The 20,967-nt window shown below is 39.7% G+C and overlaps 2 protein-coding genes across 4 annotated transcripts; one reads left to right on the top strand and one right to left on the bottom strand.

The window, feature by feature from the left end:
• Window positions 1–248: 248 nt before the first annotated feature.
• Window positions 249–12,107, top strand: LOC113680593 (uncharacterized). 3 transcript variants are annotated; one of them, XM_089200745.1, is made up of 9 exons: window positions 249–449; window positions 2,636–2,708; window positions 2,975–3,127; window positions 3,782–5,941; window positions 6,541–6,697; window positions 7,369–7,544; window positions 7,789–7,948; window positions 8,270–8,456; window positions 11,976–12,107. In XM_089200745.1, exons 1-9 carry the CDS (start codon window positions 423–425, stop codon window positions 11,985–11,987), a joined length of 3,105 nt encoding a protein of 1,034 aa, XP_089056871.1. In that variant the 5' UTR covers window positions 249–422; the 3' UTR covers window positions 11,988–12,107. The 3 variants fall into 3 exon arrangements, with proteins under 3 accessions (XP_089056871.1, XP_089056870.1, XP_089056872.1); XM_089200744.1 differs by lacking the exon at window positions 11,976–12,107 and adding an exon at window positions 9,161–9,391; XM_089200746.1 differs by lacking the exons at window positions 2,636–2,708; window positions 11,976–12,107 and adding an exon at window positions 9,161–9,391 and having other exon boundaries at window positions 319–449.
• LOC113680592 (FAS-associated factor 2) lies at window positions 10,045–20,856 on the bottom strand. The gene is made up of 14 exons (XM_027197625.2): window positions 20,701–20,856; window positions 20,561–20,629; window positions 19,427–19,642; window positions 18,409–18,493; window positions 17,916–17,945; window positions 16,808–16,908; window positions 15,679–15,764; window positions 15,341–15,432; window positions 14,647–14,736; window positions 14,206–14,293; window positions 13,618–13,699; window positions 12,900–12,989; window positions 11,621–11,764; window positions 10,045–11,014 (listed from the first exon to the last, which is right to left on the bottom strand). The coding sequence occupies exons 1-14, from the start codon at window positions 20,839–20,841 to the stop codon at window positions 10,829–10,831; spliced, it is 1,500 nt and encodes a 499-aa protein (XP_027053426.2). The 5' UTR covers window positions 20,842–20,856; the 3' UTR covers window positions 10,045–10,828.
• Between the last annotated feature and the right edge of the window lie 111 nt (window positions 20,857–20,967).

Raw genomic sequence — 20,967 nt, 5'->3', positions numbered from 1 at the left:
GTAGCAACTCTGGTGATGCAGGCTCTAACATTCTTCTCAACCAACCTAGTTATAGGCTAACTCATCGGAGGGGGCGAAGCAAGTAGGTAGCTTATCGTACAAAATAATGCGCTCATAAATCTTCAAGCTTACCTCAGTCTGCTTCAGTCTCCAAAACTCATCACATGTGGCTGAATTTACTAATCTTTTGACTCATTTAAATTTTATCAAACAATTTCCGCATTTCAAATTAGCTTTAAAAGTTCATTGTAGCGCACAGCCCATTACGAATGACAAGGAATAAATTACTCGTTATTGGTCGTGCCTAGCTCACGAGTGATGCTGTTATAGAAGAATTGTGGCAAGATGGCAAGTCTTAAGTAGGTCCAGAGACTTTTAAGCGAAGCTCATCATATTATCTTTAGCACATTCAAAAGCACTCCATGGCAAGCTGGCTTACGCTTCGTGTGGTGAGTAACTCAGTAAAATGTTCGGCAAAAATGGCTGATCACATATATTATCTCTTGATCTCAATTCCAGTGTTATTAAAGCCGAAGCAAAAATTTGGTCTCGATTCTCACCAAGAAAGTTTTTTATCACAACATTCTTTAAAACACTAATAAACCTCTTTAACAAAAAATTTATACTTGGGTGAGCGGAGGAGAGTATTTTAATTCAGCGAAAAAATCCAGTCTCCTCAACAAATAAACGATCAGTTTTTAAGCTCATTTGATGTAGAAGTTGCTTCCTGGCATCTTGTTTTAATGAGTTTAGAAGCAAACCTTGTGGTAAACTGTGCGTTTCGATAATGCCAGAATGTTGGATATATTACACTGACAGCCAGGAGGGAATAAAGTTCCATGTTATGGTTTTCCTTTTTCCCTTTCGGCACCCAGACCACTAACTCTGTAATAATATACATTCTTCATCAATTGGATTACTAAGATGACAATTTTGTTTAGATCTTTCGAGGTAAATTTGCTAATGGAGTACTTAATTGTCAGAGCCAGACTAACTGATGTTTTATTTTATGTAGAAAATACTTTGAAAGCCCCCGCACATGCCGCACACATAGAGGTGTATGAATCAAAGGCATGCCTAACACTCATTCGAACTCCAAGTGTCTGTTTCGATATTTCCGAAAGTATCAATTGAATAGTAACTTTCTTTTTAGGATAAAATGAACACTCTTTAGGTAGAGTAAAGAAAAATGCGTCGTAAACCTTTCCAGAAAAGTTTTTTTAAAATAGAAAAAGCAACTTAGAAAACGGAAAATTAGACGGAGCGGAACGAAAAGTATTCAATTCCTTAGAGATACTTAAGTCACAAAGAAAGTACCCTACGGCTAAGATTAACAGGGAAAAAGTGAAAATAAGAATACTGTCAAGAAAAATTTTTGTGGAGACATATTGAAGAGAAAAACAGGCATTAATCTTTGGTTACACACTTATTAACTATATAGCCCACAACATGAATTGGATTGTTATCAGGTGCAGACGACTAGGAAAACCAATTGGTCCGAAACGTATGTTATTAAACTGCTCTGTTAAAATTGTATGCTTTGATTTTAATCACTGCACCAGCTTCGGTCAATCTCTTGTGACAAACAGTCGCGTAAGGAATTAATCAAATTAAAGCGAGGAGTATTTTGGCCAAGAAAGATTACTGCTCTTGGATTTTGTTACTGGTTACCTAAGTTATTAGTAGGCTGTTTAGTATTTTTTCCCTCTACGAAAGCGGAAAAAATGAAAACAATCTAATATAGTTATTAAAACATGACCTTTAAACAAAAAAAGGTGAAATAAGGAGTGAACTTGGCACCCGTGGTTAAAATGCTTACAAATAAAACCTAAGAGGAAATTAAGAGAATATTAAATAGCTATTTCATGAAGGAATGTTTTCATAGTAGCGAGAAAATCCACAAAACAAATTTACTGCCGGAGAGCATTTTGAAGGTTACTTCACCGATTTTTGGCCGCATCGACCAATGACTATAAATTGCCACGAATTTTTGCCAATAGCATCCCTCCTACACTTATGACATCGCCGTCGACATGCTTACGTACATTGAAAGAGGAATAAATTTAATTTTTATGAACCGCGCATAATAAAGAGCTTTTTCTTGTAATTCCGGACCACAATAATTTCATAGGAAGTATGCTCGATCGATGTTGAGACTTCAGAGACTTCAGAAGTTGTTGTCAGTTTAAAATGTGTCGGCGAGCTTGTGCATGTGACTCCAACAATTGGTTAACCTTGTCTTATATCTACGTAGCGTATCTCTCCTAAGTATTCTTCTGTCTTTGCGTCTTGTTGTTTATCCTGTCTTGACGAACAATAGCGTTTAGTTTTATTCTTGGCGCAGATGTCATGTCATGCGTGACTAACGGATAATGATTGGAGGGAGACTGGGTTTGAAAAGGATCAATAATTTCAAAGGTTTTCTGTCACTTAAGCCTACCATAAACACACAATATATTTGGTTGAGGCCACAACAGAAACAGATCTTGGTTAACAAGTATAGATCGATATATATTTATCTACTTCTAATGAATTATCGCTGCCCACAGATTTACTGAATATTTTATGAGTAATTCAAGTCTACGCTATTTGAAGCAGTATAGTAAATTCCTTCTTTTATCTTCCTTTCTTCCAGTTAGTTTTGTTTGCAGCAGTTACTTCGTCAAATGCACAGTTTCCCTTACGTCAAGAAAATGTCTTCGATACAGGTGAAAATAAAAGTACAAAATTAAAGAAAAGTGAAGTTTGAAGTCTAACATTTAACGTTCCAAAATTTAATAATTAATGATAATTTAGGTATCATAAAGAAAGCTACGGCTTAACGAATCGATGCTACCCATCTTTCAAAACATGATAAATTATAGTCACTCGTATCTCGTAGTGACATTAAAGGAATTATAGAAGACTTTTCTCACCATTTCTTTAAAAAATAAGCCGGTCCTGTTTTGGTAATCAACCACTTGTTCTATTTTAGATGAACTCATAAAGAAACGATTGGAAAAGCTACACCAGGATTCGCTAAGGACAGATCCGTGTGACGCCCTCAATGGCAATTGCAACGAGGCCAATAATGATTGGTATAGACCAATGGATGAAGATATCGATCGATTGATTTATCAGATAAGAGGTACCTCGTATAAATTTATGCGTTAATGACCAAAATAGTTGAATCCCTTCTCAACCTTTTCACTCCCACAGGCGACCAATAAGTAATTTATTCTTATAAAAATCAACACAATGATACGTAGACTGATGAAAAGAACGTGGAATAATGTCATCTTGAGTGTATTGTTCATTTATTGAGCAGTTATCAGCGAATACCAAGACTGAGTTATTTCACACAACGACCATAGAGTTGCAATACGAGTAATGGACGATTATTACCTGAATGAATTTGTATCTTCTCAGTATTGAAATAAAACTTGAATGAAAGTAAGGGAGTAAATAAACGAAATAAATCATGCATCGAGCTTGTAAAGTTATTATCACGTTCATTTCCTGATAGAATGAAGTCCACTTTGACTTCGTCTTGCCCACTCTTTGACAAATTTCAGTGAAGTCTTACATTTACCACTGATTCCAAAACCGTTCACAAAAGGGCCATATTGCTTATTCGTTGAAAGAGAATAAAGTGTAAAATGCTCGTAAAACGGTCAGCGATGCATTAGGATCCTACGGCCAATCTCTTGGAAAAAAGAAAAAGACTCAAATTTCAAATCTGTTCGTACAACTCCTTTCAAAACTAAAAGAAAATGACAGAAAATACAACCATTTTTCACAGAAAAACGCACCGAACCGCTCCTCCAACAACATGTTACGGAGGGGGTGGCCAGAGATGAAGGTAGCATAGAGACAAAGCACGCTGAAGAAAGCGTAACTGAGGAAGCAGTGAGTGGAGAGGGTGCCACGGAGGCAGAGGTCACTGACGAAAGTAAGGAAGGTACTGTGGAGGTGTCAGGAAGTGGAAATGGGGCTACTGAGCCAGTGGCCACTGAAGAAGCGGCTACGGAAACGGCGATTGGAGAAGGCGTGACGGAGAGGGCTGCGAGTGGAGAAGGGGTTACGGAGGCAGGAGCCACTGATGAAGTTGTTACAGAGCAAATGGCTAGTGGAGAAGGCGCTACAGAGGCAGAAGCCACTGAGAAAGAGGCTGCAGAAAGTGGGCAAGGTACTGTGGAGGTGCCAGAAAGTGGAGATGGCGCTACAGAGCCAGGGGCTACCGAAGAAGGGGCTACGGAAGCGGTGATTGGAGAGGGCGTAACGGAAGCGGTTGCTAGTGGAGAAGGCGTTACGGAGGTAGGGACCACTGATGAAGGTGTTACAGAGCAAGTGGCTAGTGGACAAGGCCCTGCAAAGGCAGGAGCCACTGAGAAAGAGGCTGCAGAAAACACGCAAGGTACTGTGGAGGTGCCAGAAAGTGGAGATGGCGCTACAAAGCCAGGGGCTACCGAAGAAGGGACTACGGAAGCGGCGAGTGGAGAGGGCGTGACGGAGAGGACTGCGAGTGGAGAAGGCGTTACGGAGGCAGGAGCCACTGATGAAGGTGTTACAGAGCAAGTGGCTAGTGGGGAAGGCGCTACAGAGGTAGGAGCTACTAAGAAAGAGGCTGCAGAAAATAGGCAAGGTACTGTGGAGGTGCCAGAAAGTGGAGATGGCACCTCGGAGCCAGGGGCTACCGAAGAAGGGGCTACGGAAGCGGTGATTGGAGAGGGCGTGACGGAAGCGGTTGCTAGTGGAGAAGGCGTTACGGAGGTAGGGACCACTGATGAAGGTGTTACAGAGCAAGTGGCTAGTGGAGAAGGCATTACAGAGGCAGGAGCTACTGAGAAAGAGGCTGCAGAAAATAGGCAAGGTAGTGTGGGGGTGCCAGAAAGTGGAGATGGCGTCACGGAGCCAGGGGCTACTGAAGAAGGGGCTACGGAAGCGGCGAGTGGAGAGGGCGTGGCGGAAGTGGCGGCTAGTGGAGAAGGCTTTACGGAGGCAGGAGCCACTGGTGAAGGTGTTACAGAGCAAGCGGCTAGTGGAGAAGGCACTACAGAGGCAGGAGCCACTAAGAAAGAGGCTGCAGAGAGTGGGCAAGGTACATTGGAGGTTCCGGAAAGTGGAGAGGGCGTTACTGAGACAGGGGCTACTGAAGAAGAGACTACGGGAGCGGTAAGAAGGAAAGGCATGACGGAGGAGGCTACTAGCGGAGAAGGCGCCACAGATGCGACGACAACCGAGGAAATCGTTACGGAGGTGGAAGTTAGTGGAGAAGGAGCCACGGAGTTAGAGGCCCTTAAAGAAAGTGTTACAAAGCAAGAAGCCATGGGAGAAGGTGCCACAGACGCAAAGACTACCGAGGAAACCGTTGCGGAGGTGGTAGCTAGTGGAGAAGGCGCCACGGAAGCAGGAACTGCTAAAGAAGTACTTATAGAAGCAGCAAGTGGGGATGGTGCTACAGAGGCAGAGGCCACAGAAGAAGGTGGAACGGACGCAGGGGCCATCGAAGGAGGTGTGACAGAGCCGGCTACCAATGGAGAGGGCGGTACAGAGGCAGGTACCACTGAAGAAGGTACCACGGAGTTGGTGGCTGGTGGAGATGGCGCTACAGAGGTGAAGACAACCGAGGAAATCGTTACGGAGGTGGAGGTTAGCGGAGAAGGCGCCACGGAGGCAGAGACCACAAAAGAAGGTGTTACAGAGAAAGCAGCTGGTGCAGAAGGCGCTACAGAGGCGAAGACTACCGAGGAAATCGTTTCGGAGGTGGTAACTAGTAGAGAAGGCGCCACGGAGGCAGGGACTGCTAAAGAAGTAGTTACGGAGGCAGCAAGTGGGGATAGCGCTACTGAGGCAGAGGTCACAGAAGAAGGTGGAACGGAGGCAGGGGCAACTGAAGGAGGTATTACAGATCCGGCTGCCAGTAGAGAGGGAGTTACAGAGGAAGGGGCTACTGAAGGAGGTGTGAAAGACTATTTCATTGAGCTTTTATTGTATTTTAACCCCTCTTTTTTCGTGGGTCGTATGGTTCCCCTTTTCACTGACCTCTTCTCCTACAAGGTTAGCAGTACACATAGCGATAATTTATTCCTGGTTAGTTCATCAACTATCATTTATGTTATGGTTATCAGTTCAGTCGTTACGAACGATTAACGATTAACCTGTTCAGTGTGTTTTACTGAACGAGATGTATCGTGATGTAACGAGTAGATTATCCAAGTTATTTTCGTAACGGGGTAAACTCAAAAGATATATTAATCGAAAGATAGGATCGCAAGTTCAGTCTATCACTCCGTCAGTAAAGTATGTATAGCCAAATTAATCGTGTTGGTGAGACGGAGAGACCTTTGAGAACTAGATCATAGTACGCCTTAGATAACTAAAGGTTTCTAAATGAAACCACAAAAATAAATATTAAAAAATTCGCTCTATTTCATGAGAATGAAGGACAAGATGAACTTTTAATCCTGGAATGATCACGTTTCGAACAAATGGTTTCGATTAGGGTTCTTTATATGAATAAGTAAAGTCATCTTAAATTTTGTTCTCGTTTTTCTTGAGGTTGTGGTGGCGTCCTTTCTGGAGACCAAGGAGGTTTCTCTTCACCTGTATTCGATGGGGAATACTATCCAAACAATGCAAACTGTGTATGGAGGATATATGTCAGGAAGGGCTTTAAACTGCGTATCACTTATGAGTATTTTGATACAGAAGAGCAGTGAGTACATAGAGAATATTACATAAAAAGTTCGCGCGAACGAATGTTATTCACGAGTTGCGATACTGACGATTTGCAGGTCTTTGGGGATGGACTTGGTTTGTCTATCGCAAGAATACACATTTATTACTACTGAGAGGGATTGAACGGGGTTTGTTTGTGTGCACCTATCTAACTTTTGAGTGAGAGCACTACTTGACGAATGATGAAATAATGCGGCAAGGATCAAACGAACATGGAATCAAAGAAACGTGAATCGACACTCTCCCTTCGTGAAATAATAAAAAGCGACACTCATCTTTTGTAAAATAAGAAAAAACTGATAGACTGACGAAGCTTACCCCTTCGTTTTTTTCGGCGGGAAATTCCACAGGTGAAAAAGTACGTCCACACAAGAAAATTCATTGTTTAATCAGCAGATATTGAAAATTTCAAGTGTCTACAGGGTTCCTTACCGTAGAGGTGAATCTGAAAATTCTCCAAATATTTTGATGTTTCTACGGGCGTACAAGAACGAATTCTTTGCAAGATTTCTACATGAAAGCGGTATCTCTTTGGGATGACGAATAAATTTTCTATGAAATGTGACATTAAGGGGTATCAATTTTGTTCCACCATTTCGGAGAGGTGTCCTATAAGAACCTCTGTGATACTCTCTTTCTTTGTTTCAGCTTTGACTATTTGGAAATTTTACAGGGGAACAAAGAACTGTACACAATCCGTGGACACAAAGATGCCAACTATCAAACTACAGTTTATGGCAATAACGAAATCGTTGCCATTCTTTTTCGCTCTGATGCCCTCATAGCCCACAAAGGATTTAAGGCCACTTTTAAGATCACCGCCGGTAGGTGAAATGATGTCAATGCCTTGTCCTCATACTCTACTTGGCTGAGTGATGTTTGAAGCGTTGTAATATGAAGAAGTATAGCTTTTACTGTAGGAAGATGGTGGAACACGGCTTTTATTCGGTTAGTTCTGCTTTGGGCCCAAACAGCCGTTGAAATTGAAGAAAGAAAAACATGCATAGTCATCTTATATTCTTAACAAAGGTTTCGTTTACTTTTTCTGATATCTCCTTTATTTGTTAGGGTCGCGTTGTGGAGGCCAGCTGAAGGACAGAAAGGGACACTTTGAGTCGCCGAACTTTCCAGGAAACTACCCTGACAACACTGATTGTTTCTGGACTGTAACGATTAAATCTGGCGAAAGACTTAGAATCCAGTTTGACAGATTTCAAACAGAACATGCGTGAGTTGACGTTCATTTCCTTCTCGTTGGTCGAGTGAGAATTATTTACTAAATTTTAGTTCAGGGATGTTCCTTCTCAAAGCCCGGAGTGACTCGGGGATATTCTTGGTGGTATGTGGAATATATTTCCCAAAATTCGAACCCCGTTCATAAATTGCATTTTGACTAGAGCATTCATATGGGAGATTTAACCCACAATCTCGATCAGCAAAGAGAGGGGGTGGACTGGGGCTAAAAAGTAACATAGGTAAACAAACCATTACAGTTTCGCAATTTGATGTAAAAGCACTATACAGTTCAATCTGTCAACTTTACCTGCAGATTCGACACCTTGAAAATTGATGTAGGAGAACGGACAGTTAAACTTCTCAGCGGATATCTACGTAAGCTAGATGTGGTAATTCCTTATAAGGAAGAGGACGGTGGTGAAATCAACATTTACTTCCATACTGACGTGACCATTTCAGGAAAAGGATTCCACGCCACTTACGAAATCGAACCCACCAACGTAAGTAATATAATCTGTCAGAGTAGGAATGTTGACTGTGCTATCTAACCGTCTTGATTGGTTGCCAATCAATAAATGGGATTTTCGTGCTGAAAATCATTGCCTTAAAAAGAATGATAATCCCTAGAGGGGAATAAGGGCGCGTAGAAGGCCGAAAAGGCCGCACGGTCTAGCGTATGGCCCCTCAAGATGAAGGTTGGAAAAAGGTGCAAGAACTAAGAAAGCGAGAGAGAAGAACGGGGATCCTAAGATGGAATGCTTATTGAACGAGTTAGGTCTGACTGAACCTCAGGGTATCCCAGGAATAATCATCTTTAAAATGAACGAGGGAAAAGTCTAGCTTGGACTGGCCCTTATTATCAGCGCTTTAGCACTAGCGTTTGAAAGGACTGGTGAAAGGACTGCAAGGTCTGGAAATGATAAGCGTCAGACCCCTGGAAAAGCTCTCCCCACCTCGTCTCAAATCTTACCGCAGGCGGAGAAGCGTGCATCCTACTGCGGTACTAGTAATGACGGCCTGCTCACAAGCCAGAAACAGTAAAGAATTGATGAATATGAAATCTTGCCACAATGAGTGGGACTTTTCCCGCCTCCTAGAGACGGTAGTTAGCCTCCTTTTTTTATGATTAACTCTTTTTTTTCTTTATTTAAATAGAGAAAGCACTGACTATTTAACGCTTCTGTTCCCTTTTTTCTTTCAACAGGACTTGGCTAAAAAGGATTTCATATAATTATTAAAAAGAAAAAAAGGACTAGCTGCAAATGAAACCTAACTTAAATTGGTTTAGGATTTTCGAATACTTGAAGCAAAATTACTTAATTGTTGATAGCTTAATGTTTCAATGGATACATTACATCTCAGCGCAACGATTTCCGTTGCATTAATTATTAGACTTTTGTAATGTAGTTAATAAAAGGTTCTGACAAGGGCTTAATTCTGTTTTTGACTTTTTGTTTGCTATATTTCGTTTTAATTGGGAATATTTTAAGATGGCACCCGTCTGAATGAGATTTTGATATAAAAACCATAAATTTTGTCTACTTCATAAGAGTACGTGAATAGCAGATATGAATGTAGCTGTTTTGATATTAGGGACACTCGACTTCGTTAATTACTTCAGTACTCTTACTCGTATACCAAGGGTTGTAATCCCTTTCGTAATTCGAAGACTCAGTGGATGAGAGGGGAATTCATTCCGTTAAACACACCTTAGTTGATAGCTAAACGTTTTTGATCACACCACACACCGCTTGAGGCGACAATGTGAGGCTGCTCCGAATTGACAAAAACAAACAAAAATCAAAAACAAAAAACCGCCCACAAGCTGAAGAAAATTGCAGCGCCTGACAGGGGCAAAACAAGGCAATGGCGGTTCTCGGACATAGCTATAATCACTCTGTAGGCACCATTTCGAATGATCACCATCAATTTTGGGCTGTGTAATTTTCAGCGATGTTACTGCATTACAACGATCGACGACCGTCAGAGAAATTGCATTGGAATGGACTGAATTGAAGCTGTAAAAGTAAAACGCTATTGACACCTTTTTGCCAGGGATATTTACACTTGACAATTCAACAAGTATCCTCCTTTTCGAATGCATGTCTTTATTTTCATAGATTCAGTCAATATTTCCTTTAATTTACTTAACGTTAAAACGAAGAGCCTAGATAGATTGAGCTCGTACAAGGCAATGCTTCTTGGAAACTGAGTCATAATCTTGTCGCGACTCAAATTGCAGGAAACATTACAAAATGAAACAAAAAAAATTTCAACGCGTTTCATTCCAAAATATAGTCAAATCAATGTCATAGCCACTTGCTTCAAAGCAAACTCATGTGAATCTAAGACCATAAAAGCTAGCTCTATTCTCGTTAAAATTCCCCTCAAAATGCAATTCAAATAGATGTCAAAAGTAAACAGAACGCAAATAAATCAAGTACAGGGAAATAGAAGAAACACACGCTGTTACTGAAAATGCTTTTACGACCCAATTACTCCAGTTCCGTGGGACTCCATTCGCTGTGGGCATACTATTTCCGTGAGGTACTCCCAGTCCTTGAAATGTTTAAGCGACCTAGTCGGTGGAATATCTTATTTCTGGGCGCATTGTCGTGTGGTACCGGTCTTTGTGTCTTGTGTCTTGTGTCTTGTGTCTTGTGTCTTGTGTCTTGTGTCTTGTGTCTTGTGTCTTGTGTCTTGTGTCTTGTGTAGTAAATCTGGTTTTCTTTTTTATTCTCGTTCTCTTGAACCTTTTTAAATCAATGCCTCCTCTTGCGTTCTAGATATTCAATTGTCCCACAAACTGGAGATAGTTAAAATACCTTCCAAACCAGAACGGCAATATCTTCTTCCAAGCAACACTTCTTTTTTAATCACTATCGCTTTCATCTTCTACATTTTGCACAAACAGCGTTGCATTTGTTTCGATGCCAGCATCTTCCAATGTTTGATTCTCGCTTGACGAGTCGAGCGCATACACTTTACGTGGAAAATTTGACACCAGGACGAATTCTGCCGGGGACTCTTCATCGCAAAATACAAAATCGTACAAGGCCTAAAGAAAAATAATGAAAAAAAGACGTGTTTCTTTAGCGACTTATTAAGTTAAGCAATCAGCGAGTTCCACTTAAGGGGGAGAGGGTAAGGTTTTTAAAGGGAGATGTGACTACGAATTTCCGCGCACCTCACGAAGATTGGCCCATACCACTGCTCCTCCATGTAAATCAGCGTGTGCGTATTCATGCACCAAATGAAGTATCCAGATCTGGACAACATGGATGCCATGTAGATTCTTCGAATTCGCGCGATTTCGCTAACTTGAATCGGTACGGTACTGACGTAAAAGGAGGGAGGAAGGCAGGCAGGCAGGGTTTAGGGGCAACCTTCCCTTCTCATTACACCCCTGACCAAGGAAGGTTATGTTAATTGTTACTTAGTGGTAAGAGCCTATCCCAGTTTCTGAAGCATAAAGCGCCTAAAAGTATTTTGTCTCCACTTGGATGGGACAAGAAACTACTCTCCCCCCCCCCCTTAACTAACCAAGTATCGACGAAAGCATGCAGACACCCATGTTGATTTCCACAGTTCCGATATGCGAATACTATCCAGATATTAGACTAATGTAGTTACGACGGTAGAATGCTATTAGATCGTGTCCTACCTGCAAGGGATGCGACTTCAAAAATCTCCTCTCCAGTCGTTTACCGTTGGACAATTTCATTAACACGCGGATGGCATCGGGATGCGAACTTTCCGGTTCTTCGGGAACCTTCAGTTTTCTATCGACGCGTTCTCGTGCTATGGACTTTATGGGAAAAATTAGTTATTAGTTCATCTTTAAGGTTATAAATGCTTTAAGATAGGAGTGAAAACGGATTTCCTAAAGTAGTGTATGCTTTTGAACGGTGCCCACCGACGGGACGTGTCCGTTTGGGGAGTTTGGACCCTGATTTTATAAGACCTAAATAACTCTTACATGACCGCAATCAATTTCTTCATTTGATTTAAATCCGCAGGTCTCTAAATGAGATTTACTTCATAACAAATTTTATCAGATTTCCCTACGAGAGAGAAGAACCTTCTGCAATGTCCCTCGCTCTCAACGCTTAGCCTCGTAGCTCAGTTGGTAGTGGCGCCCAACTGGTATCTGGAAGGCCTAGACACGATTCCCGTTGAAGCCTGAATTTTTTCAAGGTTCTTTTCTGCAATTGCTACCTCACTTGAGATGGTCCTGGCTTTATTTCATTTCCAATTTACAGATCAGATGAAAGTGACCTAATTCCAAATTGTGATAGCTACCACGTGGCTGAAAGGACACGGACAAAGCTACTATACACGCTAGAACAAAAGCTATGATGATCATCGCACAAGTTCATTGTTCTTCACTTTTTTATCCGGTAGGTTGCATCTAAAATTAGTCAAGACATGTTGTATGAAACGGGAAGAAAAACGGTGACAAGGCCTAGGGCATTGAGAGAGACACATACACTGCAGGGTTGTTGATAAGAGCCGGCAGCCGGCGAAGTACGCCGGCTTCTCTGCAAGGTTTCGCCGGCTACTTTCATTGCTTCGAGAGCCCGTACAGAGATGATGTTTATCAGGTCTAAACTTGGGCTCGATAAAAATATAAATTTTCACTGCCTGTCTTTTCTGAAAACATAAAAAAAAACTTCTGACTCAAGGTTAGTTTAAAAACGTTCTGATGGGGACTGTCTTTTTGACAAATCTTGCTGCGGTGGCAGGAAAGTACGAACGATATGACGCTTTGTCCGCCATATTGGATTTCGCGACCCACAACCGTTTACCTTTAAAAAAGCTCCGGCTAATTAAAACCTTAAAGAAAACCCTGACACTGGAACTGTTTTCAGGTTAGAAACCCAGCTTTACATGGATTATAAGCTACTTGTCTGAGCCCAGATAAAGTAAAAGATATTCCAAACCTCTGCTCTGTTTTGTCGTGCTTCTTTCTTCTTCCGTTTATTCTCTTCTTCTTGTCTTTTTTTGTCCTCCTCTTCTCGCTTTTTTCTTTCCTGTGAACATGCAGTTTACAGTCATGAATTTGTCTTTTCAGAAAATTTGAATACCTTTCTACCAAAACCAAAGAAGCACGAGTATCAAGCGCGGAAAAATTCGCGGGACCATAAGCGAGATAAGTTCGGCCAGTTTTGGTTGGGGTGGGGTGGGGAACGTCAGATCTCTGGATCAATCTCATATCATAGTTTCACAAAGCCAAAATCAATGTGACATTAGTTACGTATAACATTCAAATAAGAATTGCTCTCTCGTGTCAGTTTAACCTGCCTAAGAACATCGCTAGATTTGTTCCGCACAACGGCTGAGAATATCAAAAACAAGAGCAGTTAAAGTTTGTTCGTGAATGAAGCCGCAGAATAGCTTAAACTAACTTCTCTTCTACAAAAATAATCTGTGATCAGGCGTTCCTTTTTCCGGAGGAACGCGAGTAAGAGCGTTCACCAACTCTGGCATTTCTACGTTATTGCGTTCCCCTGAAAATGGAAGGGTCTGATCGCAATTAAAAGTAATAAAACCACATAAGTCAAACAAAACAAATTAATAATTTGACACTCATATAACAAGAAAGGATATAAAACGCTTGTTATTGTAAAGAGATCAAAACTTCAGTAAAAGTCGTCTTACTTTCTCCTGGTCAGCTCTGACGGATTCATAGTAAGCTTCGTCTTGTTCATCGCGCAGTTGTTGAGCATGACTGCGTTCTTGTCTGTTGACGACACACCACATGTACATTACAGAACATTTACATCACTTAAAACGTACCAATAAATGTGAATCCGATGGAGGGACGGGAACACACTAGATTCTGGGTTAATAAAAGTTTTTTATAATATTCACGGCACGGAATGCTCGAAGTTCGCGCTGGACTGCGAGCGACAACCCTCAGCCAATGAATGAAAATCTCCTCGCTTTCCTTCACAAATTATCGCGCCCCACTTTGTCACACGTAGTCGCTACTCTCTCGATAATTTTCAAACAATCAACAACTGAAGAAAAAGACGAGAGAAAAAAAAATGGTGAAATTTGTGAATACTTGGAAACTAGAGCGGAAGCGAGAACGTACATGTATGCTCCTGCGGGAATCAAGCGATCCTCGCGCACGGATCACGGCAACCTCACGCGCATTGTATTTGCCACACACTGCACCGTCTGCATCGATAATCTAAAGCGCCTGCAAAAATGGTCAGCTGTGTAATACACTGAGTAACAAACCTGTCAACTCGTGCTGCAACCAAAGCTGGTTCATTGTCTTCTATCAAACGAGCTAGCAGTGACACATACCCATCAACATTCATCAGCCCTGTGAAGAAAAAGAGATGAATAGTCACACATATCAGAGATACAGTTCGCGCTTTACTCGAGTAATGGTGACATTATCACCTAAATTAGTTTCTTTTGGTGCCATTTTCAACCCATGTAAAACATACACGATTAAAAATTTTCTTTTTCACGAGACAGCCCGTGTTTGGCGTGTGAGGTGCTCGTGATGGCAACAACTGTCTTACCTGTAGCTTGGCCACTTATTTTGTTTCTTATCACATTTTGACGTAATCTGTGATCCAGTTCTGAACAGACGCATGGCAACATGGAATCTATTTGAGAAGTAGATCACTAGGGTGGGCTAGGGGTTGGCGAGGCGAAGAGACAGCTTACCTTCCATTCGCCCAACAACGTTCATTCTGTTATCTCTGAGACAAATCAGGGCCAGAAAAGGGTAAGTGGTTTCACGAAGGGCACGTGAGACTGTAGCACAAAAAAACGGAAAACAAAACATATTCACTCATCATTTCATTAAGCATTACAAATATTACGTCTGCCGAAGTATTGATATGAAATTTGAAAATCTTTTCAAAATCGACTGAGGATATTCATTTGCATTTTTTACCAGTCTCCGTTGACTGATAGCCTACAGATCAAGGTAATACACAATAATTTGCTAAAACAGGTGCTGTGAGAAGTATAAACTGCATGCAATTTTTCATGGGCACTGATTGAGTCAGTTTTGTTTTTTTCTTTTTTTTTTTCATCCCACTTTACATTATCAGTAAGGGTTTGTTGCTGTCAGAATCCTTGCCTTCCAACCTCTTAGAAACGGGGGTGGGTAGAAAAGAGAAAGGGGCTAATTACTGAGGGGGGGGAACCTGGACCAACATTTTGCTAGTCTAGCATCCTTGATACCCAAGCACACTACCTCCAGGTACACAACAGTGCAAATGTACTGATGTAATACAATAAGGAAGAAACACTGTACATCACCAAAAAATCTGAAGCAGATACGCTAAGGAGACATTGGAAAATTACCCATCTGCCTTCCTTTCTTCTATGAAACACAACACTGATCACCTACCTCTGTTACCTTCTTGAGATCTCACATTTGCTCCCCAGAATAACATGTTTCCATTCACGTATTCCCTAAATCCATCATTTGTCATAGTTGACCTTTAGGGAAACAAGTGAAAGAATAAAAGCAAGTTGGTATTCACAAATAAAGCATTTTTTTTCTACAAACAGTGGGCAGTGAAGTGGGACTAGCACATCCATCAGCATACATTGCGTAAAGCTCATTTTTCACAAACAACCAAAGACACATGGACATGTGCATGTACATATCAATCTACTCTACATATCCACTGCAGTTTAAATTAGGAACTGTATCCTCTAGCACGCAAATGTAGATAGACCTACCTACAAAATTTATCAGTGTCCTGATGTTCTGAGCTATGCAGATAAACTAGAAGAAAGCGTAACTCTCTCTTTGCATCATTCAATGCCTGCAGAAAATTAAACACTTTTCAGTACAACACATGCATGGGATATAATTTCCTAATAGTCAAATGCAGGAATTCCCATAAAACCATTGAAAGGTTTTGCATTGAGCCTTGAACAGGGTCAAATTGAAATGTTTTTAGTCAAAAAACTTTGTTCATAGTGCTTTTCTGCATCCCTGAGAGTACCAAAAATCCTGAAACTAGTGCCTCCCCTGAAATTATCACCTCTTTTGAATAAACCACCCTCTTATCAGTCAACATATAGGCCCCCTCCATGCCCTTTTGAAAGATGCATATTAATCATTTTGGCCAAACAGGTTGAGTGCATACCGATTTATGGCAATATTAGATTTGCACAATTATCCTGTACATTTTTGGTTTACATACACATTGTCATGGCAACCTTGATGAAATTCAAGTGATGTTGTCAGCCGTTTAGTAGGTCATGTAATGTTGCATAAAGTGTTTTTTTTCTAGCATCATCGTTTACCTCCAGCAACCATTTCAGTTACCTCATAACAACTTTGAAGAAAGTTGAGTGAAAAGCCTTGCATGATATTGAACCCTACAATTAACAATTGGTTCATACGTCATCATGCATTCATCAAGATATGAAGCATGTGAGAAGTTTGGAGAGCACGAAAGATGTGTAAGAGTTGCTCGAGGTGTAGCCGAGAGCAACTCTAGCTTCTTGAGTGCTCTCCAAACTTCCCAAGTGCTTCATATCTTGATGAACACACAGCTGATGTATGAACCAATTGATTTATAACATTTTAAACCTCATGGAAAATTTTTTTTTCAAGGGATTTGTCTGTTGATGTCATGTCCGTGCACAATAGGAATATGAAGCATGCTCATGCAATTGAATTTGATAAGACAAATTTACTAGCTATGTTATAATATGGTATGAATGGTTCTGTTTAAGGATACTAAGGATATTTTGAATAGAAGTTCATTAAGGCAAACCTTTGTTGACTAGGGTCCCCTAGCCAAGAAAATGTTGTTCAACACTGACACTATTTAAATATTTTAAATTTTCTGTGTACCTGACTGTAACTTCCTTGATAAAATGTTGGATGCACTGTTCCATACTCTGCTTCAAATTCTGTTTTGAACTTAAGAACATCCTCTAATGGGGTAGTTTCAGCTGAAAAAAAAAGAAAAAAAAAAAAGAAAAAAAAAGGATATCAAAAATATACAAGTTATCAATTCCACTATGATATCATTCACCAAATAAGGTCAAGGGAACATGAAATAAATTGGACTGAAAAAATTGATGTTCCAGTTTAATTGCTGTTCACCAAAGTGTATTCAAATGATAAAGACAGAGAACAGAGCAATAGTGAACAGGTTGGACAAGATCATACTTGTGAATTATATGAATGTAAAATTATAATCAATCATTCTATTTTATCCACTACACACATCTACTGAGATATGCCTAGAGAATTACTGATGCATGAAAAGACAGGCCAGAAATATCACATTTGTTAGAAACCAAATGAAAAAGTTTTCATTCACCTAATAAGCAAATACTATGAACAAACATTTTGCTTATTGTTCTAGTAAAATAATGTACAGGTCACAAAATATCTGAATTTAGTATATACCACACACAGGTGAATAGTGCTTTATGCTGCATGCCTACACTGAATAGCAAGTCTGGAAGTGATTAGCTGATACTACATGATTGCATTCACCTCCGAGAAGCAGAAGAGACAAAATTGCATGTTAAGTGTTCATATTCCAACCATTTTTTTGTTCAGTAACAGAAATAAACAAACATTTTGGTTTCTGTGTGCTAAATACTAAAACAAGTATTCACCCTAGTGCCAGTGAAAGTGGTGGATACAGGTATTTACCTCTGTCAGTGCTTTGAGGCTCATTTAATACCCATCACTATTCACCACCACATTGGTGCATAATACTTTTAAATGTTACATGAATATACTAATGACAAAGTAAAACATTGGATTAAGCTTTGCACCTGATTGGTTTTTAATGTGGCACAAGTTTTCTACATCAATAATTATTGTAGAACAAAGTGAGGCAAAACCAACTGAAGGCAATCCTGATAGCTTTCGACAATAAATTGAAAATTGATATATTGACTAGCCATACTAACTATCAACATCAATGGAAAGATCGATATACCTTCAAATGCTCTGGGCCATACAAGGCTCACTGGAAAGAAACAGATTTGAAAAATACAAGTCAATTTTGTTATAAACATACTTGTACATGTAGAAACTGCAATTTAATGCACTTTTGTAAACAGGGTTAATGAAAGGTTGATCATAAGATTGTACTATCTACAGTGTATTTTAAATTATCAGTTGGAACTTAACTTCTTATCAACAACAATATTGGGTTGGTATCATGACTAGTTCTGGTACTTGTTGTCACAGCTCCCCTTTGAAGCTGTATTAGGCATTTTAAAGGAGTAGGTTGACCGCCAAAAACTCATGCAACAAGGTAAGTATGGATTGAAGAGAGGAAACAAAGTGTGTGTAGATTCTTACAGATTTACCTACATCATCAAGTAGTGAAATAGTACAGTGACACATATGACAAAGTTACAAAAGAGTATGTGAAGGTTAAACATTGGGATATGTTTCATGAGCTATCAAATTGCAGTAGAGCTTACCAATAAATCCTAAAAGATCTCTGAAAATACTGGTACCAAATCTGAAAGGAAGTAGTGGAAGTGACAAGAACCAAACAAGCCATCCCTAAGAAATAAATGGAAATTGACAAAATATTACCATACCATTTACTTAAATTTCATTAAAAAATACAATGCTAAACATGTAGGAAAAGGAGACAGTGAAACCTTGAGCAGACATGCACAAGACTCTAACTTCAGCAAACCCTTTGACTCCCAAGGTCTCATTAGTAATTCTCCTTACTGTCTGCCATACAGTTCTTGTGATGTTAAATTTGAGAAATTGGTTTTGGATCAACTTATAATCCCCTGATTGATATTTTTCTTTAATCTCATCACTTGTCTTCTTGATATTGTATTGATATTGTAAGGAGAAATTCTGTCTTGGTCACTCATGGGAGTTCAAGGGTTAACTTTCTACCAGGTGTTTCTTTAAACTGTTGTTGATAAGTACTCAGTTGCCATTAATTGTTAACCCTCAAAAGGAACAGAGTGATCATTTGGTAACCTTTTCAATCAAGCCATTTCAGGATTACAGAATTACACTTACTTGCTGAAATTAGCATTCTGAAAGCAAAAGATGTGATCTTTAACTACAGCAATTGCATAAATATCAAACTTAAATCTGTCACTACACTCTCGGCATGGAGACTGTTTAATAAGGGTTTAGGGTCGTCAAAAAAATTTTTAAGTGACCATTTTGTGATACAAAGCAGTAATTGCATAAATATCACACTCAAATCTGTCATAATACTCTTGACATAGGAACTGTTTAATAAGTGTTCAGGATTGTCAAAATAGTTTTTAATAACCATTTTGTGATACAAAAAAAGTGGCACAATCTGATGTTTCCATGCAGAAAATTGAGTCACAAATATTCAGAATAACTAGCCCTTCAGAGTAGACTATGAAATGTGCCTGTTGCCAGCTTACTTTTAAAACCCTGGATGTTACACCATAAGGAAGGATGATAGACAGCATGATACAGGATACAACTAACCTGATTTTGCCTCTGAGCCACTGTTGTTGTTGTTGTTCCTGTAGCTGGTGTTGTCGTTGTGGCTGTTGTAGTTGTGGAGATCTGGTTTTGTATTGCTGCAATTCCATTTGCCATATTATCCACATCGTCTTCATCACTAGCTTCAAATGTATTCTCCAGTGGGTGAAACACTGGTTGAGAACCTTCTGCCTCATTCAGTGTATCCTGTACTGCTGTCTGTTAAGTAAAGCAAAAATTTACTAACAAAACTAAATAATGAATGAAACTCTTTCCTCTAAAGACTTAAGCATGCTTTGATCTGGTGTTTCACCAAAAATACTTTAATACTTGTGACATTAATTAAATTATAATCTCAGACAAAACCTCCTAAGGCAAAGTTGAACTTTGAACTTTAAAACAATTACAAGAGTCAAATCTCTTACAAATGCTTCTCTCCTACATCTTAAAATCTAAATTTACCCTGTAATAAGTTATTGTTATATTGTTATGTGAGGAAAACACCCTGGTTTTACCCAAGGCAAAGTAATTAGATACTTTTTGTAAGAGAAATGCCTGAATAATACTTTATGAATCAACTGCTTCATCCAACACTGGTTAACTGGTGAATGGAAACTCTTTTCAAAAACATACAAATAATAAACGTTTATCCAGTAGATAACAGTTTCCATCTTTTCAAAAACCAAAAAACTGTGTTTCGTGAAGAAAACATGTAATCTGCCTAAAAATTTGTCATGTTTTCTTCATTTAACATTTCTCGATTGCTGATCAAGGTGAGGAAACAAAAACGAAGCAACAGAAATGTTGCAATACGCTATTGCATATTCAATTAGCCGACGATTGTTTAGATCGTTATTCCCAGAGGCAATCTTCCCCAAAATCAATCATTAAATAAATAAGCTATAGTTAAGCTTAACGTTGGCTAAAAAGAAATGCATGTACATATTACATTTAGTTCTCATTTTCACTTTCCATTCAAACGAACTAGTAATGTTTAACTGCAATATACGTAAATTGTAACTAATTTAGGAAAAAGAAATCACAAAACATTGGATACCAATATTTTTTCTTTTAGTCAAAATGGGTGTAGCTAAAAACAGAAAAAAAAATAGGTTCATGAACCGTAAAGTTATTCACCTCGATATCCCAGTTGTGTTGTTCGAGAACAATTCTACACTTTTCAATATCGTCATAACCCGTTATATCCTGCAAGGAGAAAACACAATAAGTATTCCCTACATTTTCACCAGACAAAGGAATACAACGATCATTGCAACCTGAAACTGGGCTAAAATCTCTGTTTGAATGGCAGAGCTACTGTATCCTTCCGCCATCTTGCCTAAATTACCCACACTTCCCCACAAGATGGAGTTTCTTTTAGCCTCGATCCCAAGATCGTTCTCTATCAGGGTAGGCATCTTATGGGGGCAAGTTAACGTTACGAAGCTCGCAATCGCTTATTCCAATGACCATGTTTGATTTGGAGGTAGAATGAATGGAGAGGGAAGGGGTGGGAAAAGACGATAAGGTGGCGAAATATTCAT

Source organism: Pocillopora damicornis, chromosome 3, assembly GCF_964200805.1.
Source record: "Pocillopora damicornis chromosome 3, jaPocDami1.2, whole genome shotgun sequence".
Classification (NCBI taxonomy): domain Eukaryota; kingdom Metazoa; phylum Cnidaria; class Anthozoa; order Scleractinia; family Pocilloporidae; genus Pocillopora; species Pocillopora damicornis.
The sequence above is the reverse complement of the archived record's forward strand: the minus strand, read 5'-3'. Positions and strand labels throughout refer to the sequence as shown.

Excerpts from the sequence above, each read along its gene's own strand:
- LOC113680593 (XM_089200744.1), top strand. The coding sequence starts at position 423 with ATGGCAAGCTGGCTTACGCTTCGTGTG. Across the intron at positions 3,128-3,781 it reads ATTGATTTATCAGATAAGAG|AAAAACGCACCGAACCGCTC; the intron begins GTACCTCGTATA and ends CATTTTTCACAG. Across the intron at positions 7,949-8,269 it reads AGATTTCAAACAGAACATGC|ATTCGACACCTTGAAAATTG; the intron begins GTGAGTTGACGT and ends CTTTACCTGCAG.
- LOC113680592 (XM_027197625.2), bottom strand. The coding sequence starts at position 20,841 with ATGCCTACCCTGATAGAGAACGATCTTGGGATCGAGGCTAAAAGAAAC. Across the intron at positions 19,643-20,560 it reads AACACAACTGGGATATCGAG|ACAGCAGTACAGGATACACT; the intron begins GTGAATAACTTT and ends TTTACTTAACAG. Across the intron at positions 12,990-13,617 it reads TCAGAGCTGACCAGGAGAAA|GAAAGAAAAAAGCGAGAAGA; the intron begins GTAAGACGACTT and ends GCATGTTCACAG.